The 15,417-nt window shown below is 38.3% G+C and overlaps 3 protein-coding genes across 3 annotated transcripts; 2 read left to right on the top strand and 1 right to left on the bottom strand.

Annotated features, from left to right (window-relative positions):
- Positions 1-725: 725 nt before the first annotated feature.
- On the bottom strand, positions 726-3,538 carry LOC110767233 (Thioredoxin superfamily protein). Its single transcript, XM_021970711.2, has 9 exons — positions 3,285-3,538; positions 3,035-3,176; positions 2,848-2,893; positions 2,541-2,600; positions 2,133-2,169; positions 1,956-2,035; positions 1,715-1,806; positions 1,511-1,571; positions 726-1,050 (listed from the first exon to the last, which is right to left on the bottom strand). The coding sequence occupies exons 1-9, from the start codon at positions 3,478-3,480 to the stop codon at positions 976-978; spliced, it is 789 nt and encodes a 262-aa protein (XP_021826403.2). The 5' UTR covers positions 3,481-3,538; the 3' UTR covers positions 726-975.
- Positions 3,539-3,665: 127 nt separating this feature from the next.
- LOC110767232 (adenylate kinase 1, chloroplastic) lies at positions 3,666-5,474 on the top strand. The gene is made up of 4 exons (XM_021970710.2): positions 3,666-4,071; positions 4,171-4,311; positions 4,519-4,791; positions 5,007-5,474. The coding sequence occupies exons 1-4, from the start codon at positions 3,748-3,750 to the stop codon at positions 5,148-5,150; spliced, it is 882 nt and encodes a 293-aa protein (XP_021826402.2). The 5' UTR covers positions 3,666-3,747; the 3' UTR covers positions 5,151-5,474.
- A 2,401-nt stretch (positions 5,475-7,875) lies between these two features.
- On the top strand, positions 7,876-13,761 carry LOC148293578 (two-component response regulator-like APRR7). Its single transcript, XM_088254794.1, has 9 exons — positions 7,876-8,203; positions 8,580-9,195; positions 9,633-9,794; positions 9,934-10,067; positions 10,424-10,591; positions 11,339-11,519; positions 11,680-12,130; positions 12,258-13,050; positions 13,400-13,761. The coding sequence occupies exons 2-9, from the start codon at positions 8,868-8,870 to the stop codon at positions 13,505-13,507; spliced, it is 2,325 nt and encodes a 774-aa protein (XP_088110920.1). The 5' UTR covers positions 7,876-8,203; positions 8,580-8,867; the 3' UTR covers positions 13,508-13,761.
- Positions 13,762-15,417: the final 1,656 nt, after the last annotated feature.

Raw genomic sequence — 15,417 nt, 5'->3', positions numbered from 1 at the left:
ACCTGTCTTTTTGTTTTCTTCATTTTTGAATCATTCTCCCAATCAAAAGCAAAAGCAAAATCAAAAGCAAAGAAAAGAAAAAAAAAAAGAAAAAGGAACACTCTATTTTGTTTTTGAAATAATCAAAATCAACATTGAGCTTCCAAGCTTGGGTCTAACTATTTAGATTCTCCTCACTTTGTGGACAATGAGGGGGATTTTTTGGGTGAAGGGGTTCAATCCCACCATTCAATCATTAAAAGGTTCAAATCCAATATTTTCTCTCTCTTGTTGGATAGGGGGATTGAACCCGCCTCACAACCCCCTCACCCACCACAACCTCTATAGCATTATCTAGAATGTGTCTAGGATAAGTGTGCAAGTGCTTTTTGTAATCATCGTTCTATAGTGGATTTGTTTTGGACTGAGGAATCCCGTGGATTTTCCATAGAGATAGGGTTTTACCATGTAAAATAATTCTCTGTGTGTTTCTTTATTTTATGTTCTGCATGTTTCATGATTGATAAGCCATATCAATCATGCTATCAAAGTTTATTTTTATTTATTGATTATAATTTTAAATTGGCCTATTCACCCCCCTCTAGGGATTCTTAGTCATCCTACAGGTAATTTCACAATTAAATTCATTTTAATTAGAAAATCGATACCTAAAATCAAAATATATACATAAAAGAAAAGTTTAATTTGTTGCACAAAAACCATATGTACGAATGAGGACACGAATCGAAAAATAACACAATACTAACAGTCTAAGCTTGTGTTTTGCTTTAATTTAATTACAAATCTCAGATCTTACAATAGTTCTTCACATCCATGAAACTTCATGAGCCAGTTGAATCAAGAAAAGAAGCATATTCATATCTACCGAGATACAATGTGAATGGGATATGTGTATATTTTCCTAGGCTCTCATAGCCTCCTTTCAAGTGACCACAGACTACGCAGAATTCACAATCCACATGAGAAAGGTAAAGACTATACAGAATTTACATCCCCACAACATGCTTTTAGAATATCTTTGATATCTGGATCATCCCCGGCTTCTTTATCCTACTCCATTACAAAAGCAAAGACATGAAATTACACAGTAGCCACAAATCACTAGCAAAAGAGCTGATCTTAATATCTACTTGTATATTTCGACTCATTGGTATGCTTTGAAAACTATATATATGTGTACTTCCCTCTACTCTGTTTTCTTAATCAAAATGAATTGTCTTGTCTTATCAGCAAATATTGCCAGATTTTCTGGTGATTTAAACAACAGTGTTGAATAAGTTACTGTCTTAACTCGAAAGAGAAAATCCTTCGAAGGCTCTACTTGTACATATTGAGTCATTATATGCTTTAAAAACTATGTATGTACTTCCAGATTTTATGTTCTCCTAATTAAAATGGATAGTCTTGGGATTATCTGGCGGTCTGAAATTTCAATCTGAACTGGTTACAACCGCATGATTAACCAACAAGTCTATTAAGTCCCAAGCAAAAAGAAGGATAGAAAACTTGCCTTGTGGATGTACAGGATGTTACTTTTACCAGGACCCGCAACTAGAATTCCACCTTGCTGCCTGCCAAACAAACAATGTCACACATGTAAAGTTTGTGCTAATTACTTGCTAAAACAAAAACTGTAACAGAAGGTGACAACTTGTAAATCTTCTCATGATGATACAAATCTGATACTTGTAGTAAGATGGATATAAGAAAATACCAGCCGCCTCTAGCTACGGTGTCCTGTTCAAAAGAAAGCTTCCAGTCTTGTCGGTAACCCTCCATGTACAGCTCTATTATCTTAAGACCTGCCTAGAATGTGGCAGAAGCAACTTAGATAAGAAGTCCTACTTTTTGTGAGAAATTCTTAGAAACTTCAGAAGCACCCCTTCTAACTATAAGCAGCTAGTACGTCTATGCGTTGTCACATTAATAAAAAACATACAATGTTGCTTACATACTTTGGGAGTAAATGTGGTTAAGACCCCAGAAACAAATCTTAATGCCTCATACGATGAGTGACTTGGATCTGCATAAACTTCTGGAATGAAAAAAAAAGGGAAGTTCTGTGACTGGGATGCCTTTAGAGGGAGAAAAATTATAACAGAACTAGTAAAAGCTGCTCTTCTGAAACTTACCTCCTTTGAACTTTGTTTGCTCAGCGAATGCTTTTCCCTACAACAAGTTACTGCATATGGTTATAACAAAGGTTTATAGCATTTACACCAAACAGTAAATCAGAACAAGAAATAGATAATGAAGTCTTGGCTAGTGAGCCTTGGCAAAGTTCAATTCACAATCTAGTACAAACTACAAAGTGTTAATGATAAGAAGTGCTCTTCCATATTTTTGCCATGTCACATCCCTGAATTTACAGGGAAATAGCCGAAATTACGAGACTCCGTCCCTTCCACAGATGGCAGATGGAAGTCATAGATTAACACAGAAATGTTAGAACATGAAATCACAACCCACCTAATTAAAGATTAATTAAGCCGACATGCTTATCTATTTTGGTTAATTGTATATGATTTCTAAGAGCAAACCTGATCAATGCTACCAGGTCCAATCAAAACAAGTGCCACACCAGATGCATCCATTATATCCTGTCAACATATGAAATGTGTTAAGGCAAGCAAGCTAGAGAGCCAGCCAGTACCCTTGTGTTGTTTTAAGGCAATTAGGCATCTCCTGTTTCTGTAATTGAAAAGAATCCCATCCAATAATTACCATATAGTAAAACTTATTCAAATTTGTAATGCATATAAATTTGCATCATTAAAATATAAACTAAACAAGTTGATGACAAGCATGTATCAAAGTCTATCCAGTGATTTATTAATGGGTAATTACCTTCTTTGATGCAAGATAGTCAGCCCGTTTGCGGCAAAATACGCATCTGAAAATTAAACAAAAAATTAATTTTTAACCTATTTAGCTTAACAATTACTAATCAAGAAAAACTTAGCAGAAAATGAAATTACTAAGCAAAACTTTATTGCAGATTATACTAGTTGAATTATTAATAATAGAACATTACCCGAAATGGCGCGCAAATGCGATGACAGCTGTCCTATCTTTCCACAAATCCGAAATCGGAATTCCATTTCCATTCAAATCAAACACCTTCACCGTCTCCAATAAACTCGCTGCATCTTCACCGTCCAGAGAAGACTCGGTCCCTGTTCACATCCACGCACGATTACAACAAAATAGATAAAATATGTAATTGTTTTCTTTTCCATCAGTTTCTCGGAAACCAAACAGGCTATTAGAAAACGAAAACTTGCCGGGAGAGCCAGAGACTGCAGAGGCTACGACGTGGCTTTGCCGCGGTGAGAATTTGATCAGTCTCTTGCAGCTATTGAGATTGGGAAGAAGGCTGCCGATATTCAGATTTGAAATTACACGTGACGAGGCGCAATTGGTGTTCTTCTTTGGCGGGAGTGTGGTGGAGAAGAGTGTTGCGGAGAGAGTAACCGCCATGGTTTGTCAGAGGAAAGAAGCAGCCGAAGAAGTGGCGACGTTACGACCGTTGGCTAATTTCATTATTTTATGGGAAACGAGGCTACACGTGGCAACTCGTGAGCAGTCCCTTCAACAAAACATTACGAACGACAAGCCGTTTTCAGTATGATAAAAAAAGAGAACGACGTTAGGGTTGCGCGGCATAAAACCAAACGCTTCTAGCTTCTAACTTCCAACTAACTTTCTCAGTCTCTCTCCCATCTCTCTACAAACTTCGGCATTTCAATGGCGGCCTTAACCCGCCTATCAAAGCCCTCGTTCAGATCATTCTCCTCCGTCTCACGCATAAGCCGGTGCTTGTACTCGGGCATAGCACCGGAGCCCAGCTCTCATGGCGCTTCGCCATATAGCCCACGATTGGGGCCCAAGCCCAATCTCTCGATCAAGGACCCCAAGGATCGAAACGTACAGTGGGTCTTCTTGGGCTCACCGGGCGTGGGCAAAGGCACGTACGCGAGCCGGCTCTCTAATCTTCTCGGCGTTCCTCACATCGCCACTGGAGATCTCGTCCGCGAAGAGCTTGCAGCCTCTGGGTCTCTCTCTAAAGAGGTTTTGATTCTTTTGATTGCTCACTTCTTTTTTCTCAGATCTACATTTTTTGTTGGGTTTTGATCTTTTTTTGTGTGTTCTTTGTGTTGTGTGTTGCAGTTATCAGAGATTGTGAACCAGGGGAAGTTGGTATCTGATGAGATTATAATAAGCTTGTTGTCGAAGAGATTGGAGGCTGGGGGAGCTAAAGGGGAACTGGGTTTTATTCTTGATGGGTTTCCTCGAACCATAAGACAAGCGGTAAGTGTCTTAGCTGTTGTACACTTGTATTGTAGAGTAAGATTTGAACTGTATAATGTGATTCATTGTAAGATGAAGCTCTTAAATTGATAATTCTAGGTGGGTTTTATGTGATCTGATTTAAACTATTTGTATTGATCAAATGAGTAATGGATTACTGAATTTGTGAAAATGTGCTGAAGGATTGATTGTCTGTATGTGTGTTAGGAAATATTGGAAGGGGTGACGGAGATTGACCTGGTGCTCAATCTGAAGCTCCGGGAAGATGTGTTGGTTGAGAAATGCCTTGGGAGGAGAATGTGTAGTCAGTGTGGGGGAAATTTCAATGTGGCCTCCATTAATGTTAAGGACTCGAATGGGAGTCCTGCAATTAGCATGGCTCCGCTTCTTCCACCTCCACATTGTATGTCAAAGCTTGTTACTCGAGCCGATGATACTGAAGAAGTGGTTAAACATCGGATTCATGTATACAATGAGAAGGTATTTCTTTATTTTCATATCATGATTGACCATGGAAACAGTTGAATAACATACGTAAATACAAAAGGGCTTATAGGGAAAGTGCCTTCCATTATTTTCTAGTGCTGGTTGCAGGCGTATTAGGTTCCTTTGGGGGAAGAAAGAGAAAATATTTTAATTTCCATGTTGTATTCAAATGTCTTTCTGATGGTTTGTATTCCTAATGGACAATGCAGAGTCGGCCTGTAGAAGAATTCTACCGTAGTCGAGGGAAACTGTTGGAGTTTGATTTGCCAGGAGGGATCCCAGAGTCTTGGCCAAAGTTGCTTGAAGTTCTTAATCTTGATGAATACAAGGAGAAGCAGTCTGCTGCAGCATGATTTGTTGCATTGCGCCTGTAAAGGTGAATATGTGATTCTCTAGACGCTTAAGGTGCGAGCTAGGGTCTATGGACACTTTCAATTTTTTGGTCTGTTGTTTTCTCATGGAGAAAATTCAGTTATATTGCATTTGAAGAGAGACGTCTAGTATTGTTTGGTTTAGGGATGATTTATTTACTAACAATTTTGTGGCAGCAATAAGCTTCAGGAGAGGAGGCTAGATAATGATACTGTATTGTTGTAACTTATGATTGATTAATATAGCAAATTGCGTCTTGTGGGGCACAATAAATGAGGGAATTTTTTGATGGCCCTCAACTTAAACTTGTTCCTATTTTTTTTCTTTTCATTTTTGCCCCCTGCGACTTTATAAATTTATTTCAGATAAGTTTGGTATAAGGTGATGAGCCAATCATGCTAAGATATGTTATGAATATGATACAGGTCCATTACGGCAGGGTCTTTGGTTGTTATATAGTTTTGTTCTTCTACCTATTCTTTTCCAGATTCCTCTTGCAGCTGGCCGAGTTGATTGGCTCAAGTACTGCCAATCAGCAAGTTATCAGCTGCAGATATTGAATTTCGGCACTATACCAGCTCTTGACTGCAGAAGTTTGAGCGGTGCAAGATAGAATGTGCTGTACATTTTACCAAAGTAGTTCCTTTTAAACTTGATGCGCGATTAGGTTATAGTGATTTTGTTGTAAATCAATGTGGTTAGACTATATGCATCATGATTGTGCGTGCGTGTCCCCGTGTTGTTTTGAACAGTACAGTCGTTTGGTGATACTTTGTCGCTTTCACCGACAGCAGAAACCTTGAAAGAAAGAAGAAGAAAAATTGTAGAGAAGAGTCGTGTTTAATTGTTGGTGTACCTTTTACCCTTTATGGTTTTTTGGTTATGGCTGGCTGCAGTTGATAGCTACGTTGCATGCACTTCCTAGTGCTTGAACGCTGCCAATCTGTCCATGACAAAGATTGTATATGTCCTTGGAGTCGCATCTGTAAATTTTTCATGAAATTACAAAATTATATCTTCTTTCTAATTTAAGAAAATACATTTTTCCCTCCCTATCCAGTTGTTATGGCTTTTTGTATAAAAACAATCTGGTAATGTTTCCTGCAATCAGCCAATATGATACCTTAAACAACAAAGCATCCGGGCGGCCGAAAATCCAAACAGAGCATCCGGATCCATGATATTAAGCCTTTTTTCGATTTCCATCAAAGAAAATAAAAGTGAAGCTTGACATTTCTGATAAAGAACATTAGAGGCTGATCTGATATGCGAAACCCTGAATTCTGTGTCACACACAATGAATATTCCTCCTCCTCAACCTCATCTACGCACTTCATGTTTGTTCCGGCATCCATTTTCTCCACTGGATCATGATGCATGGTTCCAAATGAAGCAATGGTTTTGTGGTGTCTGTTGAGAAGGATCTCTGTAAATCCATGGAATCGCAATAATATCCTTATATAGCCCAAAAGCATCTCCTCAAGATTCGAATATGAGCAAGCTCTCTCAGACCACAGCTTTCTCTCCTCCACATAATTTCCCACCTCTTCTTTTTCTTTTGGCATCTTCATATTTGGATAAGATTTGAAGGCAGTAGGGCCAGTTCCCAAAAGAAGATGAATATATGAAGTATATTCTACAAAAGGTAAGCACTATCCAGCAGGCTGCGCATGAAAGCTCATAAAAGTCAATTTGTATGGGTTGTCCTTTAGCCAAAAGTGCACAGTGACAACTTGAACAGGCTCCTGCCTACCATTTTCTGAAAATTTATTATTATTGTTAAGAAGATATCTCTATCCAAAATATTAAAATTATGAAATATAGAAACAGTAAGTGGGATGGTGAAAATAAAAACATAATGGATTTGTTGAGAGTTATTATATGATCTTAGACTTAATCCGTGATTACCCAAAAGTTCAAATCAGTGAAAAAATAATGCAGCGCAGTCCATTCTAATTCTAATCTAACTTTAAAATAATTTGAATGCAAAGGCTCTTGTAGTTTAAGTGTTTAACAACATTCATTGCTACACATAAAATCTTAGTTCAGTTTTAGCGCATAAATTAATAACTTAAATCAACAATGTTGACAAAGGCATTTCCGAATAAGTTACATAATCATGTATTTAACCATCGTGAAACTTAATGTGACACATAAATTAATGCAAGTATTACCTTTTGATTAATAAGAGAGAGCTATTACTCTAAACCACTACACTAGTGGTGGGTCTTTTGCAAAGCAAAATTTTTTTTTAAGCAGGCCCCAAATGTTCCTTGCAACTTGCAACACCCTAATCACACTCTCATTTAGATATTTTAGGATATTTTTACTCATATGACGTGCCAAATATTCAGGCCCAAAAAAAGGAAATGGCCCAAGCGTGTGGACAACTGACGAAAATTTAACACGTCACCACCGCCACTTCCACCAGCACCAACCACATGGAAGATATTTGGCGAGTAGGTAATCCATGAAGGCGACGTTTCCCCTTCCTGTACTCGCCATCCAATACCGCCACGTGTCGCAAACCAGATCTCCGAGATCTTCAGAAGTGCCAAGCGAGCCCTTGCACTCACTGCTTTAGATTTCGTCCACCTCAGCAGCCCTCGGCCCCATTTTCTGCCAAGCTGGAAATATCTTGCATCTGACGTGGCGTTCTCGAACGTTCTACTTCTACTGCATCTCCACCCTTATTTGTCCACGTCATCAGTCGCTGAGCTGATCTCGCAGCTCCATATCTTTTACTCATCTCTCTCTTTCTCTCTTCTCCCTCTCTCCCTGGACGAAAGGATCGCCGATTATCTCTCTCGTAACTGTTTGCAGTCTTATGTTTCTTGGTCCAGTCAAGCCTGTCCCAACTCTGCAAAGATAGTACAAAAATATCTAAGAAATATCCAAATTCAGATATTTTTTGAAGATCCAAACTAAGATTTTCGGAATTATTGTTTGACCATATTGTATTTTAGTACAATGATTTTCTTGGTAATTTCGGTTTGGATCTAGCTCAATTATGGCGGTTAATGAAGCTTTGCAGGTGATTTCTTCCATGTTACTTCTTTGATTTTATACTTCTCTTCTCTTCTCTGTTTTTTTTTTTTTTAAATTGTTTTGAATTATATACTTGGCTACTCTGGTTTAGATAATTTGAAGCTCATCTAAGTTCATCTATATCATTTATAGTTGTTGAAGATTGGCGCTATGTGAGATTTTTAAATCATCATTTCTGTTGATTCTGTGCATCTTTCAATTATTTGTAGATTAATAGTGTTCCAAGTTCTCCATTTTAAATTGTTTGGATTTTTTTATATAAAAAAATTTGTACTGGTATCATCTTACCTTTAAAAGAAAGAATTTGATGTTAATGCCTTATGGTGTATTTTTTTTACTGATATGGTGTTCTGGTCTTACAGGGTGAAAGCAATTTGTTGGGTTTCAAGCCATTTTTAGCCAGCTAACAACATCTGGTGTAAATTGGCATCACTTGTATATATATTTGGTTACGGATTATCATTTGACATCACTTTGTAACCGGTGAATACCCATCGTGTTAGGTTTAGAAGGGTCTGTAGTTGCAGAGGTTTGGTCTTTGCAGCCAACGCTATGCGCCATTCTTTTTCCCGATTCAAGAAGTTTTTTTTTCAATCTGAACTTGGGCCGTTTTTACTACTAGTCTTTTGTCTGACTGATAGAGTATCCTGATGAGTGTTGATAGTGATGAGGATAGGCAACTGCTGGAGCTGAATCACCGTTCATGGGACGGGAAGGAAAGGGTTAAGAATGGAGTGGTAGATGAGGAAGGAAGGTTAGTTGAGGAAGATGAGTCGAAAAGTATTGGAATAGCTGGAGATGTAAACGGTGGGGAAGGAGGGGGTGTTCAAGTCCAGGCTGTTAAGCAACAGCCTCAAGGGTCAACGGTTTGCTGGGAAAGGTTTCTACATGTTAGATCTCTTAAGGTTTTACTGGTGGAATATGATGATTGTACTCGCCATGTTGTCACTGCACTGCTTCGCAATTGCAGTTATGAAGGTTAGTAATTTGGCTTCTGAGACACCTAATGCTTCATATGTATGACCATATCCAGACACTGCTGTTTATGAAAAAGTGAATGGATACATTATCAACTTTATCGGGTTGAGTTTCCTGTTAACTTGACTTTCAGGGTTTGCATGTCCAAGCTTTTGTTTTTTGTCGTTTTTAATGTGGATGCTATGATCTTTCATGCTATCATATGCTTTTGTGATTACTGGAAAGCATAGATGTATATGTTGTTGCATTTGAAAATAATAATAATAATAATGTTAGTTTTCTGTCATTTGCAAAATACATGATATCTGCATCCATATATCTCTTTTATTTCACATGTACACACACAAATATCGTATATTTACTTGGTACATTACATCCTTTTTGTATATTTATCTTTTAAAATCCAGGATTTGATGCTCAATTCTTCGTATTTTCAGTGATTGCAGCAGCAAATGGATTGCAAGCATGGAAGATTCTGGAAGATTTGACTAATCATGTTGATCTAGTCTTAACTGAGGTAGTTATGCCATGCTTATCCGGTGTTGGGCTTTTAAACAAGATTATGAGCCATAAGACGAGGAAAAATGTTCCTGTGATTAGTAAGTTTTTTTTTTTGATAAATTTTTTTTATGCCCAACTCAATAACAGTTGTATTGAGTAATGATACTCTGTTATAAGTTTTGAGTTATGCCAGCTTAGAAAGTAGAGATGTCTAACTATTTTGAGATTTGTGTGCAGTGATGTCATCTCATGATTCAATGGGTCTCGTCTTTAAGTGTTTGTCAAAGGGTGCTGTTGACTTTTTAGTGAAGCCTATACGAAAGAATGAGCTTAAGAACCTCTGGCAGCACATTTGGAGGAGATGCCATAGTGTGAGTCATTATGACTTTCCATTCTGGTATTAGAATGCTTGCCCACAAGTCTGTGTAATGCTGTTCAGTTCTTTGTATTTTCCTATTTTTTCACCTTCCTCAACTGATATATAAAAAGTAGTTTTCACTTCACATGCTTTACTTTTCTCCTGTTTTGTGAAGGGTCTTTTTTTTTTCTTGTGATTGTTGTTGAGCAGTGCCATTGTTAATGAGAAGAGCTTTTTATTTATATGATGATATTACATAAGTTTATATTAAATATGTTTGATTAATGGTTAGTAATTTTGTTTCACGTTGCAGTTTATATTATGTTTCTTAATTTTCTTTGTATGACTGGTATCTAAACTTTCTTTCAGTCTAGTGGTAGTGGAACTGGAAGTGAAAGCGGCACACAAACTCAAAAGTCTGTAAGATCAAAAAGTGTTGCAAAGTCTGAGAACAATAGTGGAAGCAATGATGAGGAAGATAATGCGAGCACTGGTTTGAATGTTGGAGATGGAAGTGACAATGGGAGCGGCATTCAGGTATGGTAGTTATTGGATACTAAAGATCTTGGATGGTGCATACCTATTATTTGAATTTTCACATTAGTCAGGAGAAGGGAATGTATACTCCTCTCAATAGAATAATTGCAGCTTTACTTCTTTTCGGATGTGTGCATCAGTTACTCTCGTTTTGCAGCTCTTATTCTTAAGTTGCTAAAGGGATTGATAATGTTGGTCCTGCTGAGGATAGCATATGATTTAATTGTTTTTAATTGAATTGTAATCTGTTTCTGTATTAGGTTTTCGGAAACTGATGACGGGTTTACTATCCTGTAAGATAACTTGTAATTGCCTTTTGCTTGTTTATAGTGTTGACTCTTAACTCTAGCGTCCAGACTCAGTTATTATGAGAGTCCTAGAAAGTACAGGTTACTGTTTTAATAATGTAAGTAGTGTAGTTAGTTATGCATATTAAAGTCAATACTATACAGTGCCTAATGGTAATCGATGGAAGTTACTTCAATAACTCTTGTTTAATAGGTTTCAAATTGTGAACAGGTTCACACCAGTAAAGGAGCTTGCTGTTAATCAATTTAAGGATTAGTCCACAATTTTGCAGATGTGCAAAAGAATATAACACTTGGGATAAGTTGTTTTTTTTTTTTGGATGAGTAACACGGATCATCACCTCCTTAAAGAAAAAATTAAGAAAATAAAGTCATAGAATGACCCAGACTCGTAGATGTGTACGCTGCAGTCTCACTGTGTTGGTGTTTCATTTTACAGAGTTCCTGGACAAAAAAAGCTGTAGAAGTTGACAGTCCGCGACAAGTGTTCTCATGGCACCAGGTAGCTGAGTGTCCTGATAGTACTTGCGCCCAAGTAGTTCACTCAAACGCTGAATCACTTGGTAACAAATTGGCCCCTCCAGCTGCAACAAGGGAGTGCCAACCACAGAAGGAACATGGTATTCCTGGAATTATCTAAACCTGTGTGGTTCTGTGCATCCTATTCACATGTTATTATGCAATTTTCCTTATATGTTTGTGTGTGTGTGTGTGTGTGCACGCACTCACACATGTATACTTGTTTTACTTTCTTAGTGATTAAGCTGTTTTTTTATTCAGACAACTTTGCAATGGGAAAAGATCTAGAGATAGGCCTATCCAGTAATAGAGATTTACAGCGTCAGCACGCTAATGACTTTTCAACCAAACCAGCAGGAACAAGACAGAATAATCTGATTGAGATAGGTTCCGGTGAATTTGACCACCAGATTGATAAGGGGCAGCTGAAGTTCAACTATGAGAGTCCTTCCAGTAAGCTAAAGTATGATGGTGCTACTGTAACAGGTGTTGTCACTGATCTCACTGATCCCCTGATGGACAGCACACAATTCGAAGCTTCTAACAGACAGTATAAGGCCTTAGACATAAACACTAAAGCCAATAGTAATACTCATGAACTACCATCTGTGGAGCTCAGTTTGAAAAGACTTAGAGGAGTTAAAGGCACTGAGACAACAGTACAGGATGACCGCAATGTCTTAAGACGTTCAGACTCTTCAGCCTTTTCAAGGTATGAGGAACATAAGGACCTGGATATTGCTATTGTCTACTGATAAAGTGGGAGTTTGAAACAGTTGTCTTGTACATTCTCTTGAAATTTCTATATGGTTACCCTTAGCATATTTCTTCCTGTGCAGGTATAACGCAGCCTCAAATGCTAACAAGGCTCTTTCTGGGCATGTTGGAAGCAACTCTCCACAAGATAATAGTGGGGAAGTTACAAAAAATGAATTTTTTCGTGATATTCGACCTCATTCAAGCGATAACCCTCCTAATCAATCCTCGAATGGAGGCAGCAATAACATTGATATGGGCTCCACAACTAATAACGATGTTCCCAAATCTCTAGTTATAAACAAGTCAGCAGCAGCATCTACAGTCCAACTTCTGCATCCATCGTCTGCTTTCCAACCTGTGAAAAAGGACCTTAAGAGTGCTACCCAGCAAGTTTTAGTAGATAATGCTAATAATGTGGCAACGACAGTATTGGCTCATTCAAGAGATGCCCAGAAGCAACTCCAAATTCAGAACCTCCATCATGATTATGATCACTGTCAGGTCCATCGCCATGTTGTCCACACCATGCAAGGACAACACCTGCCCGAGCATAACGATTTGTCTTTGAAGAAATTGGCTGCAGCTGCTCCGCATTGTGGATCGTCCAATGTTCTGAGTGGGCCTGTTGAAGGTAATCCGGGAAATTACAGTGTCAACGGAAGTGCTTCAGGCAGTAACCATGGGAGCAATGGGCAAAACGGAAGCACCACTGGAAAAAATGTAGGTGGTACAAACATGGAAAGTGATGTTGCTGGGAAAAGTGGAAGTGGTGATGCTAGTGGAAATAGAGTAGATGAAAACAAGTTCAAGCAGAGAGAAGCTGCCTTGACTAAGTTTCGTCAGAAAAGAAAGGAGAGATGTTTCCGGAAAAAGGTGACTAATTTTCAGTTGTTTCATCCTAATGCTAGATCTTAATAAGTGGTTTAGGAATAATTTAGGTGTTTGTCCTTTGCGAAATTGTTTTTTAAGTTACCTCCACTCATTTCTTCTCCCTATTTTGATTTCAAAAATTTCTTATCCGTATTTGCTCCTCCAAGGAAGGCTTGTTAAATTGAGTTCTTCCTGTTTGCGCAAACATTGATGTGAATTGAGTAAGTTAAATCTGTTAAATGCCTCCTTTCTTGCATGCTTGATTTCCTTTAGAATATTTGAACAGAACTCATCAAAACAGAAAAGAAATGTAGACGGGTTTGCTGAATTTGGTTTTTGGTTGGTTTTTCAGGTTCGATATCAAAGCAGAAAGAAACTGGCTGAACAACGACCTCGCATACGGGGACAATTTGTGCGGCAGACGGTGAGCGAGAACACGGTCAGGACAACAGATAGCTAATCCAACACTTTCGATAAAATAGGGTTGAAATTCAGCGTACTTGTGAGTTGTTATCAGTTACATGTATATGTACATTTCTTGTAACTCTTATGAGCGAGGTTCGTGGTAAATATTCATGTAAAGAATTGGAGGTGTTGGAGGTGAGAACTCTTAAGACAGACCACACCTTGAAATGCATTCCATTATTGTGGATTTCAAGATGCTTCTTTTACACAGGAGGCCATCAGCTTTATGCGATCAGAGTCTTTATATTTGGTGTGGTGTTATTTTTTGACCCTACCCTGGCAATTATGGAAAAAAAATTTCCTTTTAAAAGAAGAAAAAAAAACCCTTTTAATTCCTTCTCTAGATTCTATGTTATTCCAAAGGCTTATTTATGTACATGCCCCCTGTGCTTTCAAACTTGTCTCAGATTATCACCCGTGTTTCGAAACGTCTCAAAATAACCCCCATACTTTTAAAAATTGTCTCACGTTACCTGTTCCGTCAGTATTATAGACGTTCCGTTATGAGCGTTGGGCCCCATTTCGTTTCAGTCGCTTAACATTGGAGAAAAAGGGTTTTTGAGTTTTAGAAAAGGGGAAAGGGGAGATTTGGAGAAGGCGGCTAGGGCTTTTGCAAAATCTGAGCTTCTTAAGTTGGAAAAATGGCCATGGCTTCTACTGTGAAAGTGGTTCTTCGCTCAATTGCCTTTGCAGTCTTTTGGGCATTGGCAGTGTTCCCAGCTGTCCCTTTTCTGCCAATTAGGAGGACTGTAGGGTCCCTCCTAGGAGCAATGCTTATGGTTATTTTCAGAGTCTTAACTCTGACCAAGCATATGCTGCTATTGATCTCCCAATCCTTGGTCTTTTGTTTGGGACAATGGTTGTTAGTATTTACCTTGAAAGAGCAGATATGTTCAAATATTTGGGTAAGTTGCTCTTGTGGAAAACCCAAGGAGCAAAGGATCTGCTCTGTTGAATTTGCTTGATTTCTGCAATTTCCAGTGCTCTCTTCACCAATGATACCTCTTGCGTGGTCTTGACTGAATTTGTTTTAAAAGTTGCAAAACAGCATAACCTCCCACCTCATCCATTCCTACTTACCCTTGCCTCAAGTGCAAATATTGGGTCTGCATCAACCCCGATTGGTAATCCTCATTTCAGATTTTGCAAAAGCCCTAGCATTCTTCTCCAAATCTCCCCTTCTCACCCAAATACCCCCTAAACCCTAAACAGAACGTCTATAATACTGACGGAACGGGTAACGTGAGACAGTTTTTAAAAGTATGGGAGGTATTTTGAGACGTTTCGAAACACGGGTGGTAATCTGAGACAAGTTTAAAAGCACAGGGGGCATGTACATAAATAAGCCTATTCTAAATGCTCTTTTTTTTTCTTCCTAAATCTCATCTTTTTCAATTTCTTTCTCCCCTTCAATTACTGTGGACTATGCCAAGCAATGGGTCTTCTCTAGCTTGCAGCTGACAGTACTTAAAGAGAGAATCTGAGCCAGGCCCAAGCTTGTTTGTGGTTGGTTCTGTTTTGGTCCTTGGACCTCTACTGTACCCAAAAAATAAAAGAAAAATAAAAAACCACCTTAAATTTTAACACAATTTAATCATGATCATCCTCCCTTGACATGCAATGCTTTTTACTTTTAATGGTCAAAAAATGAAAATGAACTCTACCATAGGTATAGGTTTGTTTTTCCTGGTTTAGAGCCAGAGTTTAAGAAGGGCAAACCGAGAGTCGAACTTTTATTGTGAACATAAACATAAATATTCTATCACTGAAGTTATAAGCGCTTATGTAATTGGTTAGACTTACAGCATAGGTGCCAGTTACACATTCCTTTTCTTTTTGGTTTTTGCTGGTATATCCATTAGTTTGGGGAATAAAGAATGCAGATTGTTAATTCAGAACCCGTGA

Source organism: Prunus avium, chromosome 6, assembly GCF_965620075.1.
Source record: "Prunus avium chromosome 6, drPruAviu1.hap1.1, whole genome shotgun sequence".
NCBI classification, from domain to species: Eukaryota; Viridiplantae; Streptophyta; class Magnoliopsida; order Rosales; family Rosaceae; genus Prunus; species Prunus avium.
The sequence above is the reverse complement of the archived record's forward strand: the minus strand, read 5'-3'. Positions and strand labels throughout refer to the sequence as shown.

Excerpts from the sequence above, each read along its gene's own strand:
- LOC110767233 (XM_021970711.2), bottom strand. The coding sequence starts at position 3,480 with ATGGCGGTTACTCTCTCCGCAACACTCTTCTCCACCACACTCCCGCCA. Across the intron at positions 2,036-2,132 it reads GCAAACAAAGTTCAAAGGAG|AAGTTTATGCAGATCCAAGT; the intron begins GTAAGTTTCAGA and ends TTTTCATTCCAG. Across the intron at positions 1,572-1,714 it reads ACCGTAGCTAGAGGCGGCTG|GCAGCAAGGTGGAATTCTAG; the intron begins GTATTTTCTTAT and ends TTTGTTTGGCAG.
- LOC148293578 (XM_088254794.1), top strand. The coding sequence starts at position 8,868 with ATGAGTGTTGATAGTGATGAGGATAGGCAACTGCTGGAGCTGAATCAC. Across the intron at positions 9,196-9,632 it reads TCGCAATTGCAGTTATGAAG|TGATTGCAGCAGCAAATGGA; the intron begins GTTAGTAATTTG and ends TCGTATTTTCAG. Across the intron at positions 12,131-12,257 it reads GACTCTTCAGCCTTTTCAAG|GTATAACGCAGCCTCAAATG; the intron begins GTATGAGGAACA and ends CTTCCTGTGCAG.
- LOC110767232 (XM_021970710.2), top strand. The coding sequence starts at position 3,748 with ATGGCGGCCTTAACCCGCCTATCAAAGCCCTCGTTCAGATCATTCTCC. Across the intron at positions 4,072-4,170 it reads CTGGGTCTCTCTCTAAAGAG|TTATCAGAGATTGTGAACCA; the intron begins GTTTTGATTCTT and ends TGTGTGTTGCAG. Across the intron at positions 4,792-5,006 it reads TTCATGTATACAATGAGAAG|AGTCGGCCTGTAGAAGAATT; the intron begins GTATTTCTTTAT and ends TGGACAATGCAG.